Genomic DNA, 27,924 nt, shown 5'->3' on the forward strand with positions numbered 1-27,924 from the left:
CTGATGAAGGAAGGTGGCGAATAAACCTTGTTTCCTGTGATTGTACCTCTTGGATAATATGTCACAAAATTGTATGGCACCAGAGATGACGTGCAAAAAAGTTAAAATTGGGGAACATGCGCCCTGGTGAAGTAGAAATCAAAGAGGGAAGGTAGGTGAAGGAAGGATAGCTAAATGGGTCATAGAATCAAGGGATAAAATCAATGTCAGGCAGGCTTCGAGGGATCGGAATTGATGCAGGCCACTTCAAGTTCAGAGATCATGGAACTCAAGCTTTTGAACGCCAATTTATGGATCCAGCAGTCGGATTCCAGTGGCCTCTACTTTCGATAGTAGTCTGGATCGCACCGGTCGTGATTACTTCAGAGGTACCCGGTATATAATGACGAACGCTTGCTCCTCGTCGATGACATGACTGGATTCGGCCAAGTGTTCGGCAAGTGCACGTGAGCGCGGTTTCTTCCAACTACTACTCAGAGACATAAGACTGTGTTCTCGCATTCTGTCCGACAAATGTATTGTCGTACGTATGATGGTTGGCACGAGCATACAAATGAACACACACAAAAGCTGGCGATTCGTCATGAAGGAAACTACTCACAAGGTTGCTGAAAACCCTTCGACAGCCCACCTTCTGAGTAGTTTCATTTATGAAAATATACTGCGATGTCTCGAATATCGTGCCACCTGAAACACCACCTATGTGCAGCACATTCAGTTGTAGAATATCATAAACGAGAGATTCAGATGAGTCTTTCGTGCAAACCAAATTGACTTGCAAATGAGTGTATTTCTGGCGATTTGTCCTTCGAACGGAACCTGATGAGGGGGCATGAACTGAAGATCAAACACAGTTTAGCAGGCATTAATTCCGCATTAACAGAGTCGATAAACCTCCTGGTAATTAGTTCATTTCGGTTGCTAGCCTGTGATTTATCGGGTAACACAAGACTCCCTGATATTGACGTCAAATACTCGATTCCCCGACCCGTTTCCTACGCCTCACTCAACCCACCTTCCCTTCTGCTCCACCAAAATATATATACCTTTTTCACGTGATTTCTGGTACCATATAAACTTGTGATGTATGAGCCTTCGTTTTATTGGTATGCATGTGTCATGCAATCGGAAAATGCATGGACTAGCCAGGGGAAAGTGACGCCGACTAAGGAATAAAAGAAAGCGCTTGGAGATTCACTTTTAAACGAGGGGTAGAGAATGAAGAAAAGCTCGTGGAACACGCAGTGATCAGGAATTGCGTCTTATGCAATGCAGACTGAAACACTGATATGAGTTGAAAACTAGGATAAGGAATCAATAGCCTCATTGAACAAGTTAAACCTCGGAGTTTCCTTTGAAGTCCATTCTGACGCGTAACCATGACAATGGACGGACTAGAGCAGAGATCAACAGCTGATCATTTTGCTGACCATAATGACGCAGAGGATAAAACATTTCACATCAAAAGCGCAAACCCGAACTATGACACAGCACATCTGATTTGGATGAAGCGCGACTCAAGACAGTCTCTCTCTGTAACGAAAAGATCCTGTCATTTCATTTGGGGTTACATAAAAACTCGGAACCATATTTCACCTGGGAGATGGTTCTTTAATTTCACTTACCGTAGAAATAAAAGTATCTCGATTTCAGGGCACGGCTTTACATACGTTTACCGACCATCATGATTGCAAATCTTTGCCAAAAAATGCATGCCGTTTTCAGTAGCTGCTTCAAAACTTTTTCCAGACGTGTCCCGCAGAACTGTCATATGTTTACGACCATCATGATTGCAAATCTTTGCCAAAAAATGCATGCCGTTTTCAGTAGCTGCTTCAAAACTTTTTCCAGACGTGTTCCGCAGAACTGTGGAGAGTCCTACCAAAAATATGACATTTAGTCGATCATTTCAGGTAACCTTTTTGAATGCTCTGGATTTGGATAACGAAATACCTTTCCCTCTCGTAGAGCAGCAAAGAACACGTTTTGTCACCCTCACGAACTCCCTCGCTAAATCTCGTTGTCCTGATGGTGACCTCCTGTAACTGGTGCTGGTCACCACTCCCTCAACTTTGCCTGACGAAAAAATCATAACCAATATATACATATCCAGTTAATGTTAACCAGTCTTCAGTATAAGATCCGCTCATGCAGCATCTAATTTATACAGATCTCGTGTGTCTCCATTTCCTGAATGTTCGCCAGCTCCAACGAGAGGAACGTAGCTCAAGAAACACCGAAAGAAGTACGAAGGCTGGGATACTGCCAGGTTGCCCAAGCCTAGATATGGGAAGTCGAGAGGCAGTGGTCGGTTTCGAACTATGGACCTTCAAATTAGTAACTTTGCGCTCTAACCATTTGAGCCATCTCGCCGCCATTTAATTGGTCGGGTTCGAACTATGGACCTTCAAATCAGTAACTTCGCGCTCTAACCATTTGAGCCATCTCGCTGCCATTTAATTGGAAAGCCTATATTTTATTAAAAACGATAACGCAGAATCCGGCTATTATATGAATTGTATAGTATACGAGCAGAAATTGTGAACGATCTGATTGCTCTCTACTCAGCCTTCGGTTTTAGGAGCCTAATATTACAGATAAAGGCTGATGGCGCTTTAAAGTCAATATGCACTAATATTCTGCCAATAAAGTGCAACGGACATAAGCTAAAATCCATCATTCTGGCTCAGAAGGAAAACATCTGAGAACTGTTCATGTATACTCGGAATATTCTTACTTCCTACGGTGCTTCTAGTCGCGTCTATCGAAAACCTTGTTCCATATCACAAAGCAGGTGAAACCCCTTGTTCTGGGATGCAAATTGTGGTCAATAGCACCTGAGTCTGACAGCTGTTTCGTTGTCAGTATGTGTTTGGCGGTGCTCTCCAGCAAAAGATCAAGATGGTACGAGTTGAAAAATCCCATGGAAAGGATCGAGGAATAGAAATCCTTGGTTTTGCTTGTTATCCATTGATGGACTATAGGTTGAACGAACGATCCATCTACACCAGTCGCAGAACCGATCATGGGATGTCTGTGCCCAAACGAATCTTTCCAACCTCATCTCGTCCAATTTGAGGTGAACTGTTTTATTTCTATGTACAGAGGAACACTTGTCTCTGTTCTGTCTAGAATTCAGCGCATCCTAAAACGAGCCCCTTTTCACCGAGTCTCTTTGAAACGAAGACATCTAAAGACGTATCTCGGACGAATGATTGCCACTAGTTGCAATGAAGTTAAACTTCCACCACGTCAAAAATAGGCGAGATATGAAAGAAAGCTGACGTCAAGTGTAATCTAAAGTTCTATGGCGCGACTAGCTGCCTATTGCCTCTAAAAGCCCCAAACGCCGCCACGATATGGTTCAGTAAGGGTAATCTGACGTTTATGTTTTTAGGTAGGCTAACGGATTTGACACACCGCCGGGATCTAACCCGGTTCCCAAGAATCAGTGATGAGTTCTTATGCCCATTTGGTGCCCTGAAAGTAGAGGACCAATGATGGGTAACATGAATAGGTGTTTTTTGTGTCCTCCATTATCCGGAAAATTTAATCCAGTTTAAAATCAAGGTGAAAATCCGGTCTTTAGCATTCCACCCATTCCGTACTCACGTCCTCTCCGAGTTACAATTTTGCATTATACTAACTGTGGCCTAGTGCCATCATACGTAGTTGCGTCTTTTCCATACAAGTCAGCCAAACCAATTCAATCGTTATTTATCGAAGGGAGACATCAGTTATGCCACAATCGATCAACTGACATCAACCGGTCGTGTTTGGTGAGCTAGCAAGCTAGTTCGAAAGCTTATAACATGTAGATGTACAAGTATGTTTGAGCTCCCTATATAATACCGTACAAATTAAGATGTACAAGTTGAGCTCCCTATATAATACCGTACAAATTAGACAGCGACCGTTTGAAAACTGTTTCTGTGATAGATGCTTATGTGTAAATGCAGTACAAACGATATAGCACTGGAGAACGTTTGGGAGGCGTCGGGTGAATGCTTGGCACCCCTATTAGCACCGGCACTGATCCGCGCTTTCAGTTTTCAACCCCTTCGGTTTTAGAGAACCGAGAACAGTCACAGCACAGTAAAGTGGCCTTGCGCAACTTTGAAAAAAGTAGTCTAACACCGAGGGACAAAATAGTAGGAATTCGCCACGTTTTTCTTGGGTTGTGGCGTTTTGGCATCTGCATCCGTTACGTTTGTTTGAGCCTCTACCTGACCCTTAATTATGTGGCTACCAGGAAATTTCACAACTAGACTTAAAACGCCACAGTTCCTAGGATTGGGTGTAAAAGTTTAATCGATCCCATAGGAGGTGCCAGCCAGTTTGTGTGGCTTTTACTCGTGAGTATGGCAGTCTTGATCACTTACTGGATCAACTCCGAATAAACCAGTGGAACAGCCTCTTACAAGCCGTTGAATCTCGAGATATTTTGCTTTGCCCCCGAGACTTTGAGGAAAACCTAGGGTACACAGGGTATGTGGTTTCACCACGCTGTGTGGTAGTCGGACGTGAGAAATATAGATCACGAAGTGACACAACTTACCATCGGGCCAATCAGAATCCATATGCTATGATAACCAATAGCCAATCATAGCACAGCTCAAAACTGCTGTTTGCGAACTAATTATAGTGCTGATGTTTTCCAGGAATGGGAAAATTTTGAGGGGAGATTAGCCTATTACTTCGTTGCGGCTTCTGAATTAACCAATTAATTATTGTTGCAAAAAGTATTTTGCTTGCTGCCCCGGCCCGATAGCTATCATAAACATTTCACTCTTGCTTTTGTTTATTTTGCTTAACCTCGCCACACCTGATGCAAATTCTGCAGAAACCACCAACTAAGCACCACATCCGGCCCACCTGATGCAACTTCTGCAGAAACCACCAACTAAGCACCACACCAAAAAGGTGGAACTGGTATTGCATACGTAAATCCTCATACTCCTTTTCGTGACAGTGTCTCGCGACTCCAGGCCAGAAACGTCAAACATCACTGGTTGGGTTTGAAGAGTTGGTACGTGGCTACGTATTCTGATTGGTCAAATCATGGCCAGTATAATATGTGACCAAGTAAATTCACAAAGATGACCACACGGCAGCTAAGGACTTATTGACCTGCTTGGAAATGCAGTTCACTTCTTGTAATTTAGTCTAAAACTATCATCACGGTTGCATCTGCGGTGTTGGCAGAATGTTGTGGCAATGCCTAAAGATGGAGTCTGAGAGTGGCCTGTAATACAGGAACTCGAAATATTCTTATTCCAAGGCTGTGGCGATTAGTAGCCTTGTCCCAATTTTTCGCGGATCGCATAAGGGGCTTTCAAGAAGACAAATAACCCGTCAGTCATGTAGGAAACTTGAGACCGGATAGAACTGAGGAGCTTTCAAGAGTCTTGCCTGTTCAGAAGATGGCCATCCCATGATGGACGCGATAACCACGTCTTTTTCACCATGAACGTCCTTAGGCATTCGATAAAGTTTTCCAGGCCCACGCTGGACATCTCTGTAGCTATTTTGCCATTTTTACTACCACTACTCATGTTTACCATAACCTACTACGGCTTATACATGGAATGAGGTGCAAATCTGTATAAATCCTACCGTACGGATGACGTAAGTTCATATTCAGTCAAGTTGATTCCGTTATTTTTGAAAGCACACCTTGTTCCTGATAACATTGGGGTAGGTACGTTTTTTGACGGAGAACCACCGGTGCACTTGGATGTGTCAAATTAAAAAAAACGGCACAACTTGTTTGGCTACATAGATTCCAGCGACAAAGTTTCGGTCTCTCACGGACAAAAAAAGGGTTGCGAAATAAAAACATTACAATAGGCTTGACTGGATAGCGCAGAAACGTTAGGAGAGCACAGTCAACGCGAACGAAATCCTTTGGATGAGGGTGCGGAATAGGGAAAGTCACACAACTGTGGGCGAAAGGGGAATACGCATATTGTAATGTTGTTTGGGCGGGGGTGGGGTCCTTTGAAGCGAAGCTTGTAACGGGCATAATCTCACAACAGTTATAAAGGTTCCAATATTGTTCGTCGGTGTGATTGAAAAACTGGAATTCCGCAAAAACATAGAGTCTGATGTCAACGCATTACATGGAAATTGGTTTATTGCACGTTGAGATAGCGTTATACCGGCTATCTTCAGTAACAGTTTGTTTCAATGTGACCGTTGCGCGGTGATCTTCGATTGATCTTGAACATGAATTGGACTCACTGTAAGAAATGGAGAGCCAAGAGTTTAGAATGGTGATGTAAGATGGCACCATACTTGGCGGGTTCAATTTAACAACGTTGACAATTGCGTAAACCGAGAACATTAAATGCTGGTCGGTGTGATAACTGACCTCAGAATAGGAGCGATTTTCATTGGTAAAAGGGATAGTACCACACATTCGATTAAAACGTGGCCACTTCACAAGGAGACGTACATTCAGCCCTTGCTCAAAAGGGGGGGGGGGATGGCCCAAGTGGGTAGGGCGCGAATTTACTGACCGGAAGGTCCGTGGTTCGAACCCGACCTCTACCTCTCGACTTCCCTTGTCTAGGCTTGGGCAACCTGGCAGTATCCCAGCCCTCGTGCAACATTAGGGTGGTATGGCAGTTAGGCACCGAAAGGGTGCCACAGCTGAACGATAGTAGAGAGCTATGCTCAAAAATAAGCCCAAAATTTTTACCACCTTTTCACAGTAACGAAAAACGAAGTGCTCACTTACTTCTCCTGACATCAGTGGATAGCAATGTCCTGTTAAACGTCTTATTGATGTGTGAATGCTAGTACATATTTCCTCGCCAAATTGATGATTTATTTACTCATAACTACTTTGGTTGTTAGTAGGTTGATTTACTGACCAATTTTTCGTTTGTCCCTCTGTACTATTTTGTTCCCTGTGGCTGTAAAAGCGCCTATAATCTCCGAACATCCAGGCAGGTGATATCACATCAGAATGGAAGTGGTTTCCATCACAGTGGGTTGAAGCGATTGACATGTTCGAGACATATACGCATTTGCAAATCAATTTGGTTTTCACGGGAGACTCAAACGAATCTCTCCTTTACGATATTCTACAACTTAATGTGCTGCACACAGGCCGCCTCATGTTTCAGTTGGCACGGAAACTCGGGGACTGCGCCTACTTGATGAGCCCCAAGAAGGGCGAAACCGGTCAAAGTGGGCTGTCGAAGAGTTTTCAGCAACCTTGTGAGTAGTTTCCTTTACGAGTGACATTTTGTTGGAATTTCAGCTGCAGGAGACCGGGTGAAGTCAGCAACCTGTAGTTTCCTTTACGAGTGACATTTTGTTGGAATTTCAGCTGCAGGAGACCGGGTGAAGGACTCCCGTAAATTATTTGAAATGCTGACAGGACCCATGTGTGATGTCTTGATCCTGGCTGTTCGACTACCGAACTGTGATGTATGATCGCTATTATATAGAAAATTTGAATTCCTGATGACATTTTTGTGTGAAGATAGATAAAGTAAAATACTGACCGATCATTGTGCCGGATCAACAGTAGGGCCTCTTTTTCTGAATAACAATACAATAGAAAACTGTACGATTGGATGCTAGGCTTGTAGAATCCTGGCTGGGCAAACGCTTACGAAGGTGGCCCGTTTTCTTCTCAAGTGGGGGAATTTACTTAAACGCGTTTCAATTGGAAAATGACAAAATCCCTACTTGACCTAATCTCCTAGTTCCACGTTTTTCCGTTCAACTGAAGGTGTTTCATTTCAGTCGGTTGATCACACAGAACAATGTTTGCGATATACAAAATCGTGGTACATTAAACTTTAAACTAGTGTCCTTTAGCAGTCTATCAAGGTTAACCTCTGAATTTGAAAGAATAATTTGATAACAATGTCTAAAACTCATGCACGACGTTCACCGGAACCAGCTTGTCAAAGTACCGGTATTTTTGAATTCACATGCGCGAGCTTTTCCTCAACCGGAGTCTTTGTTGAGCTTGATCACCGAAGCGCATTGGGCTCCAATTTTGAATGCAAATTAGCTGAACACACTTCCGTCCCCTTTTACAAAGCAATTGTGTGTGTATGTGGCAAAAAACCCGAGGGAATAAAGAAAAGACCGCCGGATTCTAAAGTAATCAATAAACAACGTTGCCAGGTGATCGTGTTCCAAAGTAATTTTTACAAAAGCGTTTATCGAATTCTACACTAATCAATATAGACGTAGTAAAATTCAACTTTTTAATTGTGAGACACCAAGAACGGAAACTTCTTTGAATCACGGCGTTTGAAGTTCACAGCGGAAAGACACATTAGCAGGTTTGAAGACTGGGAAAACTTATTCGCTAAAATGCGATGCACACCTGGAACAAAGCAAAAAAAAATACCGGAATTTGTGCGTAACTTAGTCGGCCATGGTACGCAGAGTTTATCATATTTTTTCAGCGACTTCATCCTTACTTGATTGTTGGAATACAACCGCAATTGATGAGTACCTCCACATAGATTTCCCACTAACTTGGTTACTCCCTTAATAAGTATGTTTTTGGAATGAAGCATAACTGTCAGTGTTAATATGCAAGTGACATTGTTAAAGAGACATTCCTTCGCCCCTCAAGTGAATTAGGGTTTCACGCATTTCAAGGTCATTCGTCCTTTACAAAGACCAGTAGAGAATTATTTGATTGGTTCGTTGGTTTGTGTCTCTTTTATTCTATATATATATATGCACCCAAAGGATTGCTAAAAACTCCTCTACAGCCAATCGCTGGTTTCACCCTTCCTGGACGCTTATTAGGTAGCCGCTATCCTCAAGTTCCCCGTCAATCAAACTTCTTTTCTACTTATAGCGAAGTTTCGATAAATTTCCAAACTAAACTCATTTGCCTACCAGTTCGATTTCAACAGGAAACTCGAGTGAATCGCAGCTGAAATTCTTTATCTGAATTTACTGCACAAAGACCGCCCCATTTTCTTTTGGTACGACGTCCAAGATATCGCAGTATATTTTCACAGAAAGCGTTTAAACCTAAGGCCATCTCAACTTTCACATTTTAAATAATATACTGCGATACTTCAAGTATCGTGTTGTAGGTTGTTGGATATATAGCCGGAACGAAATCCGCTCACACCTACAATATGATGCGGCATTTATACATCGCACTCCGATTTGAAATGTCGTAAGCGGATGTTTTAGTTGCGATCCGGTTGAATCTCGCGTTAAAATTAAGCTGACCCCGAGTGAGTGTATTTCAAAGGAATACGTTTCTGCTCACGGTTAGTTAACCTATCCAAAAGTTCTAGAGCTGCAAATGTTTGCAGAAATTCGAAAGCTCTGTCGAGCCCCATCTGGTTTCATAAAATCTTCCTGGAACCATATCAGTAGTCCATTACAAGACCATAGTGGTCATTTACGTAAGTGAGATGCTGATTTACACTTGTAATGGTTGGCCTCTATTAGGAGAACCAGCTCTGAACGTATCGGGACTACACAACAGCCAATGGAATAACCGCTTTTCGTTGAGGGACAGATTTCATTGGTTGTTCTTCACTCGCCCTTGATAGATGAGTTGTAGTCTTAGTATCACTTTTTTGGCCCGTTTGTACGCGACAGTGATCAATGGATCAGCTGGCTTGCACGTTCGTTGATTTTTCTGGTTTGGCGAAGTGCACCAGGCTATCAATCGACCATCCAGACACGGGTTCACGATAATAAGAAGGCATTAAGGGACTGTGGTCCACAACAGCCCCATGACTCAAAATACAGAACTTTCGCTGGTGGGTCAAATATAGTAGTTTAGAGACAAAACCGGACAAAAATGGCAGGGTTTCCCCATATCGGTCCATTGATTAACGGAACACTAGAATAATCCGTTGGTTCAGTTTTCTGTCTTAACCAGTCGGTCGTCAGTCGCAGATCACTGACGATAATTCTGGCTTTTAATGTCACATTAAGCCAGCGAGATCAAATGGAATAGGTAGGAGAATTTTGCTGAATAAAAAAACCAGCTTCCTGTCACCTCACATCTAGTGGGACATTTGTGCAGAGAAAAAGGGCACAGTGAACTTTGGCAAGCTAAACTTTTTCAAAGCTTAATAACATTTATTCGTTGTATTGTTTAAAATATTGCGGAAATTTGCTACAACGTGTCATCGTTGACCAAACAGGGTGCTTTTATTTCACCTCCGATCAAAATCGATTTTTACGGACCTACTTAAGAGTGCACAATTTTCCTCAGATTACACAGACAGGTTAACCTTTGGCTAAATGTCAGAAACCTCAACTTTACGAGGGCTTTTGCTTTTTTATTCAGGCTCTACAAAGAGATCTATAAAGAGATCAAGAACGTGACATTTGATCAATATTTCGAGGCTGGGTCACGATCCCCAGACCACTTTGTTCAGCCTTTGAGTTTGAAATAAAGTACAGGTCCAAATAACAATTCACTAGTTGAGACAAAACTCTTGTAACTAGTCAACTGATCACTCATGCACCCACATTCTCCGCAAGGACGGATGGCCAATTAAACTGCACTTCCTGCTTACTACGGGCAAGTGGTGATAAACGGATGGCTAGACTATGAAGCACACTTCAACTCAATGAATATTTTGAATACATTTAAATGCCCCCTCTCTCTTTAGTCACACCGGTTCACTTTCCCCCGAAGAGGAATAACTCTAGTGAGGGATGACTGCGTGTTCAGGATACGCTATTCTCGACCGAACGAATATCCCAGAATTAGTGAAATACACTCATTTGCAAACCAATTTGGTTTTGCGAGAGGCTCACCTGGAACCCAGCTGAATCTTTCGTTTATGTTTTCGAGCAAATGAATGTGCTGCACCAGGCCGCCTTAGGTTTCAGTTGCTACGATATTCGAGATATCACGATGCATGTATAGATGTAACGCACTACTGATGAGGTTGTTGAAATCTCTTCGAGTGTGTATTTCGCTAATTTCGAGCAATTTCAATTCGAGTAGAACATAAAGTTGATGGAAAACCGGGGACTGCGCCTACCCGATAAGACCCAAGAAGGGCGTTATCATGGGATGTCAAAGTTCGTGTAAGTAGTATATTGCGTCTAGCCCAGAGTTAGATTGTGAAGGTTCGGGGATACTCGGCGCGACAAATCCAAAGGCCATAACTACCGGAATGTAAGTCATCTTCTAACTGCTCTCGTCGATATAAATTCATGGTTTTGTCCACTGGTATCCACCTTTTCTTGAGCAAACACTCATGGTAAGCACTTTCAGTGGGTTGTTTCATCGCGCCACACACATTCATATCAGGTCAGTGTAATCTGGTCCTTCGAACATCCCGTGTTTGGCGGGATATCTTCGTGCTATTCTGAGGTGTCGGGCAAAACGCACAAATGGACGTGGGTGACAGTGTGATGGTGATCTGGCCTAAAATAGACCGGGTATTTCGGCTCAGCCAGCTAAATCAAACGCAGTCTACTAGACAACAAAATGTCGGGAGAATGGCACTACCTACTGGACAACAGGAACTGTGTTGGTTGTCCTGACCTCGATTACTATCAATGCTTCGTTCAGTTCTATATTCCTGCTTTGTTAACCCTGAATTTCGGTAATCTCATCATTTAAAAAACTCGGTTTTTCTCTTCATTCCAGTGCTAACTGTAATGTTTAATTAAGACCTATTTCATGTGAAACTGCTTGTTTTAAAGAACCACCATCTGTGCTTCTCGAATTCGCTTCCAAAACACAGCACGCGACTCACGCAACACGCAATTTAGGGCAAACCGTTTTGTACCGAGGCGTTCTACTCTTAATTTGCTATCCGGGAAGCCAAAGTGCTCAGGTCAATTCGCTCGCCAATTCCAGTGCGGCCAGACATGTCATATGATTTTGACGTCATTCATTTTGACTGTTTTGTTGCCAAGGTGACCTGAGTCTCATTTGATCTTTGTCATGTGACTAATATTTGTGTACCGAGATTAGGCTAACCAAGTAAGGGTTGGAGAAATTCCTGCACTGAAGCTCCGGAGCCAACAAAACCCTTGCCGCCAGTGGTTTGTGATATGAAGCATCATCGTCGTCAGTGGCACCCCATCGAGTAAGGGTTGGAGAAATTCCTGTACTGAAGGTCCGGAGCCACCTAAACTCTTGCCGCCAGTGGTTTGCGATCTAAAGCATCATCGTCGTCAGTGGCACCCCATCTGGGAATGATTCAGTGCTGCAAGCTGCTGTTTCATTGTCAGTAGGGTTCGGTTAACCTAAAAACATGTACTATATGATCTCTTGAGGCTAAGATTGAGGTAAAACAAGGAGAAAATCGTTCAGCTGCAACACCCTTTCGGTACCTAGCTACCATGCTATCCGAAGGCTGCACGGGAACTGGGAGACTGCCAGGTTGTCTAAGCCTAGACAGAAGTAGCCAAGAGGCAAAGGTCGGGTTCGAACCACGGACCTTCCGGTCAGTAACTTCGCCCTCTAACCACTTGGGCCATCTCGCCCCAAAGACAGGGAGAAAATTTCTATCGGAGACGCTTTCTTTTTGAAAATTGGTCCAGTTAACCTATCCAGACTACTTGCTGTAGTCTACTGCCAGTTTACCTGCAAAAGTCATGAAAAAGAAATTTCAATCACACAGCATAAAAACATGCATCAATGGGCGAAATCGATACCTAGCTGGGCGTACGAAATTTTAGCAACTGGGACACTGAGGGCGCTTGCCAAATAGCATCAATATCGTACACAAACTATACAAGCGATGTGCTAAAATTCTGTCCAATAGGGAAATATATCATCAGCTGACATCTCTCAGCATGCATTTCAAATGTCAGAACGGCTAGTTCTATAGACCTGTTAACAGCACAACTCACGTGACCAGTTAGCAGCGTCAGAGCTGACCACTTAATGCTAGTTAGCACCAAAATGCATGAGTAAATTGTTCTTTCCCATTAGAAACTCCTCAATTTTATGTACTATTATGTTTTTTATGCCTCATACTCTAAGCTTGTTTTTTCATGTCACAAATGACTTATTCCTTCATAGCATTATCTACTGATTGCGGAAAAGTAGTAATGCAGACCGTGCTCAGAATTACTAACTCCGTTCCACTGAACCTTTTAACCCCTTACTTGATTACGTGTAAATATATTTTAGTAGCACTGTCCCCCTTAATTCTCATAGTTTTTACCGGGTCTGACACCGTTTCTAATCCAATATGTGGATTTCGTAAGAGAAATAACCTGATTAGTCGCCGCACAATTTTTATGCACCCAATGATCGATTCATTGTTATCCATCTGCACTCAAAACGAAAATCTGTGTTTCCCGCTCACAATGACGGCAGCTCATGTCTTCCATAAAAGTGTTAATGAACAGGGGTTGACCTTATAATGAAGTCAAACTTTGAGGAGACCTATTGATAAATTTTACAGCGACATTATTGATTACGTTATTTTAAACTCTCCTATCACGGAAGTCTGTCTTGAGGTTATGACTTCCCGAAGTGTTAGTAGACTAAGATATTTGACCTGCAGTGTTTTCAAAGATCCGGTATAGATCTGTGAACAGTAGAACTTCATGAAACTATCAGGCCTATCGTCTGAGTCTTCTTGAAGTGGCTGGGCTACACTTGAAACCGATGGTGGATTTTTAGGGCTCACACGCCTGTTCGTAATGTTGCACTTCTTGGTTTGCCACGTGGGATCGATGCAGTTGGTCAGCTAAACTGTGAGTCGATTGAATGAACTTCTATTGCCACTCATTGTTGGTCTTCACTTGTTTTCCTTATATACCAGGCGCCTCATAATAAACGCAAAATTCAATTGGGTACGTAAGCGTAGCCAAACAAAGAGAGCATGACAAAATTTTTCAATATCAGTAGCCACATAAAGGAGGTTTTGTAACGTTTTTTTTGTTTACGATAAATCATAGTACGCGCATTGAAATTGTGAAACTCTATTATTCCCTTGGTGTAAGCGCCACCACTACACTTTGTGGTTACAAAACCAAATACGGTCTCATCAAAGATCCTTTCACCTTGTCGACCATTGCGCGCTTTGAGTCCACCGGATCTGTATTGGATTCTCCTGGCAGAGGGAGAAAGTTCCTGGGTGATGAAAGAGCGCCCATGGCACAGAATGCCGTAGAGCAACTTTAGTCCTAGAGCACCCGGGCATCTTCGTCAATAACTCATTTGACCGGAATTCCTCGGGCCAGCATGCATCGTATTATGAGACGCCACCTTGGTGGAGTTAAGAGCAATAATTGAAGAGGAGTATGCACGATTGACGCTTGAGGTTAAACATACTGTGTCTCACATCTCATACCGCCTCAAAATTTCTATGGAAGAAAAAGGCGATTTTTTCAACATCTTTTGTAATGTCAGTTTTTTTTCCAGTAAACCTCAATCAGGCATGTATGTTTGCGTAAAAATCATAAGTGTTTGAGTTGGTGTTGAAGTCTTCATATGGGTACTGTTTTTCGCGTCTATTATGAGGCACTCTGTATTGCTGGTATATCACAAGAGGACCTAACTTTAGAACTCTGAAGGACAAACACGAAAGAATGAAAAGACATCCCAGATTTCGATGAATCGAACTCATTTGAGGGACGAATGAACAAGGTAGAATCTGCAGATTCCCTGAAGGAAATAAGATGGGACCCGAAAAATACTCGAACATTAAAAGATTTGTAACAAATGTAGTGGGAACAAGTTTTGCCTAAGAAAGACAAGTTCCTCCAGCTCCACTCAGTCCTCCTCAGGAGTGGCGACCTCTTAGGAGGTTACCCTTTTGGTTGACCGCTTTAGCCAATAAGTCCGTAGCGAAATAGCTCTTTCATGATAAATCTCCGGTCAGTCACGAGCAGGTATGCCAGTTTCCATGTGTAGTGAACGGGGAAAAGTGGAAAACAAATTCTATCATGTCTCAGCGGTATCATTACTCGATTGTACGTGGAATTTTCGTCTTAAACACAGTTTTCGACTTTATCTCACCCGCCTACGTCACCTGCAGGTTTTAGGAAATTGGTCTGGGCTGAGGGCAGGAACGAGGAGGCAAGAATGGAGGAACGAGCAGTTTTAACGACACATCTTTTTTGTACCCGATGTCATTGATGTAATGCACAGTGCGGGTGACTTAATGGTTTTAGCCTAATTTGAAAACCACAATCAACAATGTGAGTGTTACCGCTTTGATGTTCCTGCCTACGGGAAAACACAAGTAGTCGTTATGAATAGAGATAAAACACGGAAACCGTAAAGTCACAGGGTTGAAAGACTAAGATATCGTTACAGTGGATAGCGGTCTAAGGAGAGCATACTGAAGCATAATCTTGCAGATGTTTGCAGGAGGTTCGTTCTACGAAAGGTTGAAGGCTAGTGCGCGACTCCAACGAATCGATAACATAATTTAAACTTCATCGATCCTGTTCAGCTTGATAACTGGACCCAAAGAACACGCCCACCCGTGTTGCCGCACTTCACAATTTGATGTGTAAAAATTCGTGAGAGAAGAAAATTAATGAGCTCCACTTTTCGCGTACTTTAAACTGCAGCCGAAAGATTGAAAATCGTATTTACTCAAAGAGTTGAATTTTTGTAGTGGGTATAGGTATGTAGAACCGTTTTGGGATAAACTATCTAAGACCATGAGAAAATGGCCTCCGGACAACTCGGTACAGTCAGTTCCTAAAAATAGTAGTTAGAGACGCATTTTCACCACAGCGTATTTTAAAATGGAATTTTAAACATTTTCTCATTAAGCGGTCCTCATAATTTGTAGGAAATTACTTATACCGCTTATCTTTCCACACACCTAGGTGTCTATCAATTCATCCATCTATTAATCCATATATACATGCATTTTATGCACCTGTCGTCAATGTATCCACCTGAATTTTACTTTTTGGTCGAGAGCACTCGTTCCGACCTACCAGAACGCTTACTGGTTCTCCTACCTTGCAAACCTTTTGCGTATCTTTTTCACAGACGAAGTAAAATCATTGAGACGATTAAACAAAGGTCAACACTGATTGTGTCTGTCATGCTGAATTCTCAGTGTTTGTTCCTGTATATCACCCAACTGATCCACTTGTGACATAAAAAAGAGGTTAGGAACTCAGATTAGTTCAGTTCAATTTGATAACCATGTACTCAAAAGCGGTGATTCGATTTGCTTCAACTTGTGTAGGGTTATGGGGACAAAAAGACGCCATTCAACAATCAGAAAAGGAACAGTGATCAAATGATTGGAAGCTAGACAAGATGTACGAGAAGGGCACTGGGTGTTGAACCTTGCTATGTCGGTGGATACCTCCAGCTACTGATGTGGTGTGTCGTGCGTACTTTAATCTTGCTGACAATGCATCCACTTGCACTTAAGACATCTCGCTGTGTTCCTCAGACTTCGTCTTCACGTTATGCGCTGTCCAAACTGTGGTATACTTTCGAGAAATACACTCATTCTCAACTCAATTTGATTTTTCCTTTATGAAAATATACTGCGATATCTCGAATATCGTGCCAACTGAAGCATGAGGCGGCCTGTGTGCACCACTTTCAGTTGTAGAATATCATAAACGAGAGATTCAGTCAGGTCTCTCGTGAAAACCAAATTGATCTGCAAATGAGTGTACTTCTCGAAAACAGTCCAACTTGGGTTTAAGCAGAACACGAGGTTGACGGAAACTCGGGGATTGCGCCTACTTGATGAGCCTTAAGAAGGGCAAAACCGGTCGAAATGGGCTGTCGAAGAGTTTTCAGCAACCTTGAGAGCAGTTTCCTTTATGTGGTATACTTTATTCTCACCCACCTGAGAATACTGGACACGACCGGGTATTCGGTCATCCCGAAAACCGATCGAACATATCAACCCTTTAATTGGAGAAGTAGTGGAGCTGCTACCGAAAACCATTCATGCACTTTAGTAGCGCTAACCTCGTTCACGTGTGCGACGCCTCAAAGGAAACGACGGTTGGAATAAAGACATAGAGCATAACCGTAAAGCAAACCTGGACACATTGTAGGTCCTGCTTTTTACCATACTCTGGTCTCTCTTTGAGCCCGAAAATAGGTGAGGAAAAACAGAATGAACTTGGGCAATTCAAGAACTTTTGCTGTCGTTCGGCTATAGTACATTTTCGTTGCCTAAATCTCTTGCCACATGAAGGAAGTAAAAGTGCTGGGATACATCCAGGTTGCCCAAGTCTTCACCGGGGAAGTCGAGAGGCGGAGGTCGGATTCGAACCACGGACCTTCGGATCAGTAAACTTGAGCTATCTCGCCCCTATTTACTCCCTATCACTGCTTTACTACCGTCCAATGTAATGCGACCACCAAGATTACGGTATATGTCTACTAACACCAGCGATTCTGATGCCTTAATGGGTCTTTGCGCTACTTCCATCTTGTAACAAATCTTTTAACTTAACCAATTCAAACCAATTCAAATAACACACCAAAGATATGCTATTAAGCTATTCTGGGTAGAATCCAAACCGAGCAACGTAATATCGTCCAAATACTCTAGGTTTTAAGTTCTTTGCAGTTAAGAAGTTCAAAGCAAGAGTTTGAAGACAGAGTGGCGGTTGTCTCGATAAGCGATCCGACTACGTAGGTAAAAAGCGATAATGAAAATGGCGGCCCTGATGAACTTGGAAGAATACTCTTTGTAGGCCTTCACATACCCACCGGCTCTGATGTATGATGACTGGAGAGATGTTTGACAAACCACTGTTTGGAAATTAGTGAATTTGTTAAGTTCGTGCAATTTGGGTTCAAGTAGAGCATAAGGTTGACGAAAACTCGGGGACTGCGCCTACGTGATGAGGTCTAAAAACCGGTCGTGGGCTGTCGAAGAATTTTCATCAACCCTATAAGTAGTGTATCGTCTCTAAGTCAGGAGTTGTTATTTACTATAAAACACAACTATTTCTGGAGTTCAGTTTGCATTGCCGAGTCTCAGAAGTTTTCAACGAATGACGATATGCTTAATTCATCCACTACCCAGAGGAAGCCCTCGCCTGTGCTAGCAGTCCTCAGAAGCATAAGAATTTTCCCTTATAGGTAGTGTATCGTCTCTAAGTCAGGAGTTGTTATTTACTATAAAACACAACTATTTCTGGAGTTCAGTTTGCATTGCCGAGTCTCAGAAGTTTTCAACGAATGACGATATGCTTAATTCATCCACTACCCAGAGGAAGCCCTCGCCTGTGCTAGCAGTCCTCAGAAGCATGAAATCTGTGAGTAACTTGAAGGCAACGGTAACCCTCACATCCTTCACGAAAGCGTCGTTGAAGGCGAGACCGATGGTAGATACCTTCCAACTCTCCAACACTTATTTTTCCTGCCGAATGCTGGGTACCACAGATCAGCTGCATTTTATTACAGTTTTTCTTGAGGTGGATGAAATCATTAGGACAGGTGAGTGATCTGGTAAGTCAGGTCTCTCATAAGGATCTTCATTTGCTACCACTTAGACCATAAAATTGCTAGTTTGCACGGAAACAACAACTGCAGATTGCATTGATTACAGTCAAATTCTACTTTTATCAACAGATTCACCCTATGAAAATCTACGTTCTTGTTAGTACAATTTGGTGAAAAAATGGCACGCAAATTTACTTATTCTCATCTGATTTCAAAATTCAAAACATGAAGAAACGGAGTTTTCAAACCACTCAATCAATCACATTTCCAATCGTTCTTGGTTGTCTGAAACAATAACTTGAGTGAGTTCACACTCATGTTTTTAGAATGTATGTGTTCCAAATCTGGACAAGACTTCACTATCGGTTACAAGTAGTTTTTTATTCAGATTCCCTTCCACTGCAACGACTCTCAAATTGGCGTGCATGTCTATTGGATTAGAGTTTTATATCCGTCATGTCTGTTTTCAGAAACATTTCGCTAGGCTTGTTTCTGTGTGCTACGGAGCAGACGATGAATTCTACAATGTTCCTGTACTACTACGGTAATGCCAGTTTGTTTGCTATTTGTCTGTCCTTGTATGCTTTTCCCCGAGAAACACTAATGAACCAAGTCCCATGCTCCTAGTCGCGGCAAAGTTTTATGTGCACGCGATGAATTTTCAGATAATAAAGGGGCGTGAAGTTTGCAAAAGGAAACTACTTACAAGGTTGGTGAAAACTCTTCGCCAGCCCACGACCGGTTTTGCCCTTCTTGGAGCTCATTAGCTGGACACAGTCCTTGAGTTACCGTCAACCTTATATTCTATTTGAACTCAAATTTTACAAATACAATTATTTACAACTCAATTTGACCCAGCTGAATCCAAACCGAATCTCTTGTTCACAGTATGTTACGCACACAGACCGCTTTGTCATTCAGTTGGCACAAAATTCAAAGCATATTTTCTTGGCGAATTGAGGACGCTGGGTGATTCAGATGAGAAGGTCATTGTGACCGAAGCAGCCAACAGTTGTAGATTCTTCAGAGTGGAACATCTTGAGAGGTGATTACCCCACACCTTTTCTCCTGAATATTTCCGTATGTCAGACAGACTTGCATTGTTCGCTTAAACTGACCGCATTACTTAATCAGTTTGTGTAGACGGAGCGCTTCAAGAACCAAAAAATATCCCAGTAGGAAATCCAAAAGCGGTCAATTTTAGTGACCAACCGATCTTGTGAGTACAGTGAGACGAAAATACACTTCGACGTTCAAGTAACCTTGGGAATTTGTTCATTCGAGTATGGAGGACCACGTTCTTATAAGAAACTGTGGGCTGGACTGGGCTAGAATAGGAAGAGCCAAACTATAAGATCGCACGAGTCTGCTTTACTCAGCATCTTTATCAGGATCCAAGCATGCTATCTACTCGGGACATATGCGAATGCTTCGCGGCCCTTCCCTATTGGTGTGCACGTCCTCTCGCGGAGCTGAAGGCATATCTAGCCCTTAACCACAATTTGGATTTTCTCCGAAGGTCACATCCAAACTTACGGTGTCCGATCACGAAACAGTGAGGATCTAGGCATCATAGTCTTCGTTAAGCTGTAGCACCCTTTCGTTACCTAGCTTCCGTTCCAGCCGAAGGAAGCGAGAGGGCTGGCATACTGCCAGGTTGCCCAAGCCAAATAAGGAAAGCCGAGACTCAGAGGACGGGTTCGAACCACAGAACATCCAGCCATAAATTCACCTTCTACCCACTGAGTATCCCATACTTTAATCGATTTTGTCAACCCGAACCCGGAGCTTTCACACTGTGCTACCCAGTTCGACTGCTCTATCTGGGGTCACGTTGCATATCACAGTTCAACGCAAAATTTACTGATCTGCGTTGGTTGGTTTAATAGATATCCACGAGGCTTTCCATAGCACTACAAGCTTGATGGCCTTAAAGAAAAGTCTGTTATAGTGACTGCCCCCTTCCCGGACTCTAAAAGCGAGTTTACATTCTCAGGTATGCAAAGCCATTTTTTATTATATATGTGAAAGTTATTAGCCAACGCAATCACTCCTCATTTGCCCGTGTCAGCAAAAGACCAAGTTTTATGCAGGATAAAGAGCCAAGACTTTAATTTATAATCCGAGCTGAAGTGTGCCATCATACACCGTGTCGATTTAGTAGTTAGTCGTAATGGAAAAGTGCGGGCGCAGGAGCTAGCCGGTCGCCGTGGTTGAAACGACTGACTGAACCACGTGATGGGGCAGGTTGGTGTCCCGCGTCCCGAGATTTAAGACAGCTCACCAACCGCCTAGGCAACATCACAGAAATTTCTCATTAAGTTAGTCAAACTAAACAAACAGTCTTGTGCTCTTTTGTAATGAACTTTTGCTTCAAAACTAAGTGGTTGATGACGGGACAACCAGCTTAAATTTACCTGGAACTTTGATCGACAGTATTAATCAATCGCCTACGTTTCGCAGAGGCCATCCCACGTACGAGTTGTAGTCATATTCAGATACCAAATTCTTTTCAGTAGCATTTTGAGTCCGATAGAACTGTGCACTGGACAAAACGTTTGTGCACCATTCCGCTGATAATATCGGAGTCAGATCAACCTGAAGCGTATGCATCGATTTCCGGAACTTCAAACAGAGGCTGCACCATGTGTGATCGAAAACCTTGACAGTGTCAGCTCAGCAGATTTTGCGGTTCAATCCTAGCTGAGTCAGTCACATTCAGTTCCAGGCTTTTTGAGCTCCAGTATATTAGTCGAGCGGAGTCTCACATGTTGCCCGGCTGCTTGTTATGTATACTCAGATTGACACAATTCATCACATATACGCAGTTCTGACGGTCCCTTGGATCGGTTGTGTGATCAACTCTGAGTTTTTGCATGCTGAAAGAGACCAATCGCACCAATGGGTATCGGGGATTTAATCTGTGTACTTTGTATTAGTCAGACCCATACAAATTTTGTCCCTGGATACAAAGACTTTTGATAGAATCGCTTTGTTTGTTAGTTAGTGTGTGATCATGGAAATGTTTTTGGAAATTCCTTATTCTGATTTTGTATGGTTGGAAATATTTGAAAGACATTAGAATATCTGCTCCTTAGAATATCTGCTTCTTTAGTGCGTAGTGGATATTGGGAAGGCAGATAGATAAAGTAGTGTGATGACACATCAAAAACCTTTCAGAAATGATTCTTATTGACTAGCTCACGTGATCGCTTATGCGACTTTCGATAATGAGATGCTCAAGGGTGAATAAAAGTGAGAAAAGACTAGCTGATATTGATTAGCACTTCAAAACTCAAAGTAGCACGGTCATTTGTTACTAAAGTGAATTTTTCACTGTAACAGAGGGTTCATCTATGATGGGACACTAGTTGTACTAATCCCCCTTCGTCACCACACGTCACCAGTACGATATTGTTTAAACCCAAAATTCACGAAAACCCTCAAAAGCCCCCGATAAAAAGTAATAAATGTAATGAAATCAGTCAGATCAAGCAGCTGTACACAATCTAATTGAGGCACTATGATAATTGGTTGATACGTAGACTTTTATTGACGATGTCGAGGGTTACTCGCCAAACCCTTCAGTATCAGGTGACTTATCTACAGAAGATCACGTTGCAGCGACGATCCCAACATCGTTCGTAGTCACACCACTCTCGGTTGAACGACCGTGCTCCCGTTCTGGCGTAGTTATTCCGGTGAGTCCACATCAAAGGCGGGAAGCACTGCACTCGAGTTTCGCTCTTATTAGAGCTCATCAGCAGTGCATATCCAGTGGCCGTGCCGGGATTTGAACCCCGGACATCTGACATGCGGGGCGAGCGTGTAACCACTACTCCACCAACGCACGCTGAACGCATCTGAATTATCACGTCTGAAGAGGCGATGTGACTGGTGTGCCCGACCCATAGAACGACGACCCAGTAACTGTCCTAGTTGTGACGATCAGCTGACCCACCAGTCAGAACTTCCTAGTCGGGTAGCGTGACACACGCTTAAAACCCACTGGGCAACTATTTTGGTTGCAATTTTGGGGTTTTGCGGAATACGTATTTTGTTCCCAACATCCCTGAGAAGAATATCTAAGACTCACTACTGGTCTAGTCAAGGGAAGTGTTCGACTTGAACGTCTCATCCAACCAAACGATCTTCCATTCATTAAACTATCGTGAGCTGTTTAGCAGTATTCGCGGAGGTCTCACGAGCGAATGTCTGTAACAAAAGCCAGTTGTTTACAAGATACTGCAAAATGGGTGCAGATACTTTGGTGTAGTATCCTCTCGAGAATCGGAGTGCGATGAGACCCTTTGAGAGTCTGCTAACAATATTTGCTGCCTAGATCTCGTCAGAACTCTGAAAACTTGGTGTTGATACAACGAGATAATGTGTAGAGTCGGTGTTACTATGGTTTCATTACCTGCTAAGCAAAACCAACCGAATTCACTGGTCTGGCGAGAATGAAGACAGCAATCTTAAACTCTGACAGAGAATTTCGTATAACAATTGATAAGGGAAAGAAGTCAGTGAATTGAAGAGATGGGAAACCTCCATCAGACGCTTCTGTGTGCCTGTCAGTGGAGATATCAATGTAAACAGAGCAACTGGATCGGAAAGCTCTTGCGAGGATTTAGACTTTTTAATTTAGTATGATTTTGGTTGTTTCATACTAATCCAAATGTGAACCAGTAAGGTTATTTACTGACAAACGTTTCAAAAGTTCTTGTGTGTGAATGCGTCGCAGACTAGACTCGCACGCCGGCTTGACTCGCAAATAGGTCATGATTCCCGGATATTGCAGCAATAAATCACCTTGCTAGAGGACAGAAGTGTCCCTCGTTTTGACCAATCTTTGTGTATTTTTTAGAACTTCGATATTTGGAGAGATGGGAAAGGAAAACAATGGTCGGGACTGAAACAAAAGCTTTAAGATGGCTGTGATGATCTGCACATCGTTAGCATTGATAAATTGTGGTTCACTGATTGTCACTCGGTCTGTGTGATTGCGGTACATCACCGCAAGTCTGAGGTAATGATTATGACCACTCTGTTATGACTGGCTTATCAAGTACCAGTATTCTTTGTCCGAGAACAAATGTGAACAAAGTGACGCGTTCACAAACCCCTGGGGGATGCCACACACTGACACGATGAGAAATGTAATCCGTTGACAAGCACTCAAACGGAAGTGATTTGCCCACTGCAGTGAGTGCTATTCATCAACAATTCCTCGCTGAGACACACTTGATTAAGTCATTTGTTTGGATGGGCACGGGTAGCACTTGACTTGCGAAGGTAAGGTGTTGCATTCGAACAGAGCGATAGGAATAAGTCGTCGAAGATGGACACACACACACACACAGAGACGTGCAAGTCCACGCACACACCAATTGTTCTGCTGTTGTCTGTTGTTGCCGACTTTTTATGCCCCAGGTTTCGGAAATCCCAGGTGGGACTCGTAAGGAATGATCACCTGTTATAAATCACAGTAGTTTTATTTCATTATCAATCAAAAGACATAGACTTTCGAAACGGGACGTGAACTTGTGATACAAGGAAACGACCAATATGCAGTATTTTATGTGTATTATATGATGTTACACAGTATATTAAAAAACGCGTGAGTATCAAATGGCATACAGGTAAACCTCATGGACGTTGTGCTTTCCATCTGTCCAAACTGAAGGGCTTGTTTAATTGGACTAAGTACTTTGCGAGGATCCATTGGATAGATTTGGGGTAGGCGAACATCAATATAACGGAGAACTATTACCATGAATAGGTAGGCAGTGTGGTCCTTTATCCTTTCTCAGTCCTGGTTGATCACACTGCCCATCAGACGCTGGCGGCCGAACGTTTAAGTGGTAAAGCCAGTCGTTCAGTTGTAACATCTTTACGGTGGGTGAATGCTATACCACTTTGAGGAAGCACGAGGAGTGGAATACTGCCAGATTAACCAAGCCTGGACAGCTGAAGTGACCATGTAATGTTCGGGTTCGAACCTCGGACTTTCCGACCAGGAAATTCGCCCTCTAACCACTGAGCCATCTCACCGGGAGATCGTGGATTCGAAACGCTTTTGAGTTTCTTGAGATACCCAAAGCTTGCGGTTCTCAATAGGGGCGAAACATCTGCACGGTTTTCCAGCTTTGACCGGTTTCACTTACAGGAAGAAAACACCAATCACATCGCTCAAGTGTGAACACTTTCGCCTGCTCAAACGTGAAAATTCAGATACGTCCAACGTGCGTGGGTGGCTACACGCTCGCCTCGCACGTCAGATGCCCAGGGTTCAAATCTCGGCACGGCCATTGGATATGCACTGATGAAGAGCTCTAATAAGAGCGAAACTCGAGTCCAGTGCTTCCCGCCTTTGGTGTGGACTCACCAGAATAATTACGCCAGAACAGGAACACAATCGTTCAGACGAAATTGGTAGGACTGTGAACAAAATACCTATCCCGCAAAACCCCAAATTGCAAAACTTGATTGATTATCAGCGATACCAATAAAATAGTTAGTTACGGACAAACTAGCGATTGTACTTTGTGGATTTTATTCTTCTGACTGTCACTTAATAACTCCTTCCCCGCTTTTCACTGGAGATGATAGATGACGCCCCACTATTCCCGATATCCATCATTTGGTAACTGTCTTCAGAAAAACACCCCGATACTTTCAAGTTCACAAGAGATGATGTAGTACATCTAAGACTTCGTGGGCTATTGACTGACTGATTATTGCGGTGTTCTCATCGATGGGGCACATAGTTGTGTAAAGCAAACACACAAGACTCCTATCAGGGATCAAACTGTCCTATTCACGTCGGGTACACTGAAGACATATATCTCTACCAAAATGAGGTTCTCACATCCACAAGCCTCACTAGCCACAAAAAAGCAGAATCATGAGTATGCTGAAAATAAAACAGCAAACTAAACACTGTTGGGAGGAACTGAGTAGTTTTGACAAGCAAGAGGTTATTACAAAGAGAAGCTTGTGAAAGCGGAGTTCACCCAAACCCTTGTCCATGCAATCTTGTGTTCATGTAAGACTTCAGAGTAACTGCAGGAAAGGAGTTAGATATATGTAGAGCAAAATAGCTAAGCTAAGCTATCTTGTGAGTATCCTGATATATTACTACATACTTACAAATGATGGGTTTATCTTTTTCGGAGGACTCAATTAATCTCAGTTTACAGGCCCTTTTATTTTATGACAAATGCTCATTCCAGTTTGGGTAGGATATTTTGATGGCTTCTTTCTCTATACTTGTGGATCTTTTCAGAGGTTACTAAATTTGAGGTTGTCAAATTGTTCCACGGTATTGCTCCCCCATCTAAACTGAAGACGTGGTGACGTTTAACAGACACATTGTTCCTATTCTCGTGCAAACACAATCTGAACTGTACACTCATCTGCGCACCATTTTAATTTTGACGGATGATTCGTGTGGAACCCAGCTAAATCGCTCGTTTATGATGCGCTTACATTCAGCTGGTTTCCAGCTGAGACCCCCGTCAAAACCAAGTCGAATATCGTGAAATGTGGGTACAAGTAGAACGTAAGGTTGACGAGAAACTTGGGACTGCTCCTACCTGGTGGGTGCTAAGAAGGGTGAAAAGTCCTCAGCAACCTCATGAGTAGTTTGTTACGTTTATGCAATATTTCCAAACTTTTCTGTCACTGCTGAATTTGAATACAAAAATTTAGATAAAAGCTAAATGTTCCCGGAGAGTCACAGGTTGTATCAAACTCCCCTGTCAAAAATTAATCGGCTTCCCACGATTTCACAGCATTCCATTCAAACAAAAGAAGGTTGATAAATTTATCCTTTCGTTTCCGAGATCTCGCTGGTTTCGTGATTGCGATTACCGCCCACCTGGTGGTTTGTGCGCATGAATGTTCGCGAACGAGAAAATATCGCGCCCACGTACGCTTGCGCGCCCGCGAGAGAGCAGATCTGCAAGGCGGGACTTTTAATTAGCTATCCGGATCTCGTGCTAATTTGTCCGGAAGGTGTCCATAAACCGAATAAGTCAATTCGTTATTTAATCGTCTCGTAAATTTGTTAGATGGGCAAAATATCGAGCGGCTTATGCAATAATCTTGCCGGTTGGTTATGTTTACGTGAATTAAAGGGGTCGCGAAGAATTGCTGATGGCCACTTCATTAAGGTCTGTGACTCAAGACGCAACCATGTCATCCAAGATGTGTTTTGGGAAAAAACATGTTTTCCCCTTCAGGATGGACCCGTTTGACAGAATCTGGTTTGAGTTATAATTGGACAACAACAAGCCTGCGTGCTTTCTTCTCGTGTCCGTGAGATGCCGAATACAACGTCTGATGAGTTGTTCCGAGTTGTCAACCTTATCATGATGGACCGAGTCGGAGTGTGTAAACAACGGCAGATCAAGGATCAAAGTTGATTCATTGCTCATTTGCGGGGAATAAACAAGGTGAGTCATCGAAGAGCTGTCGTTGCAGAAAATATCATTTCTTCCAAGTGCCCCTAAAAAATGACCTAGTGTCAGAGACTGTGGCCAAGAAGACCGGCGCTGCTGCTTGTTCAAGATGGTGTGGTTCTTCTTACGTGAACACGATCCAGAAATACAAATGTATTCTTAGGATGGAGAAATAAACTCATTTGCAAATCAATTGCGTTTTCACGAGAGACTCAACTGAATCTCTCGTTTATGGTGATCAGCCCCAAGAAGGGCGAAATCGGTCAAAGTGGGCTGTCGAAGAGTTTTCAGCAAACTTTTGAGTAGCTACTTTTATGAAAATATACTGCGATATCCCGAATATCGTGCCAACTGAATCATGAGGCGGCCTGTGTGCAGCACATTCAGTTATAGAATATCATAAACGAGAGATTCTGTTGAGTCTCTCGTGAAAACGAAATTGATTTGCAAATGAGTTTATTTCTCCATCCTAAGAATACATTTGTATTTCTGGATCGTGTTCACGTAAGAAGAACCACACCATCTTGAACAAGCAGCAGCGCCGGTCTTCTTGGCCACAGTCTCTGACACTAGGTCATTTTTTAGGGGCACTTGGAAGAAATGATATTTTCTGCAACGACAGCTCTCTTAGGATCTTTTCCAGATTAGCCCTACCACTGATGCAAAAAGTGAATGTGCGGAGCGTTGAACCTTGCCATTTTCTGCCAACTCCAATGTAATTTTCGCACACAGCCGTAACCTATTTTTGATGAAAACATTTCCTTATCCGCATCTGGGCTCATTTTGTGCAAAAATTTTCTCCGTTCGGAGGTAAAATCTTTAATGAACTTTCTGATGCCTTCAACTGTTGTTCATGACAGGGAGACGGCAGTACGTTCTTTGCAAAGCCACGGAGTGATCCATCAGCAACGTCTATGCAACAATGGCCACCAAATGACACTTTCAACTGTTTCTAACAGGTGGAGGTGTAATGCCCGACAGTGTCGGCAAAAAATCGGTCTTTAGAAAGGGGAATTGGCTGGAGCGGTCTAGGATGGAGTTCAGGACAGTAATTCTATTCATTTA

The 27,924-nt window shown here is 42.9% G+C and overlaps 2 protein-coding genes across 2 annotated transcripts in view; one reads left to right on the top strand and one right to left on the bottom strand.

Moving 5' to 3' along the window:
• Positions 1–2,399: 2,399 nt before the first annotated feature.
• On the top strand, positions 2,400–6,804 carry T265_05850 (hypothetical protein; the record flags this gene model as incomplete). Its single annotated transcript, XM_009170971.1, has 2 exons — positions 2,400–2,415; positions 6,575–6,804. The coding sequence occupies 2 exons, from the start codon at positions 2,400–2,402 to the stop codon at positions 6,802–6,804; spliced, it is 246 nt and encodes an 81-aa protein (XP_009169235.1).
• T265_05851 (hypothetical protein) overlaps positions 6,022–27,924 on the bottom strand; it is a gene marked incomplete at both ends in the record, with an annotated part of 41,168 nt that continues 19,265 nt past the window's right edge. Inside the window, one exon of the mRNA XM_009170972.1 lies at positions 6,022–6,242. The remainder of the gene's footprint in view (positions 6,243–27,924) is intronic.

The sequence above is a fragment of the Opisthorchis viverrini genome (genome assembly GCF_000715545.1).
Source record: "Opisthorchis viverrini unplaced genomic scaffold opera_v5_117, whole genome shotgun sequence".
NCBI lineage: Eukaryota > Metazoa > Platyhelminthes > Trematoda > Opisthorchiida > Opisthorchiidae > Opisthorchis > Opisthorchis viverrini.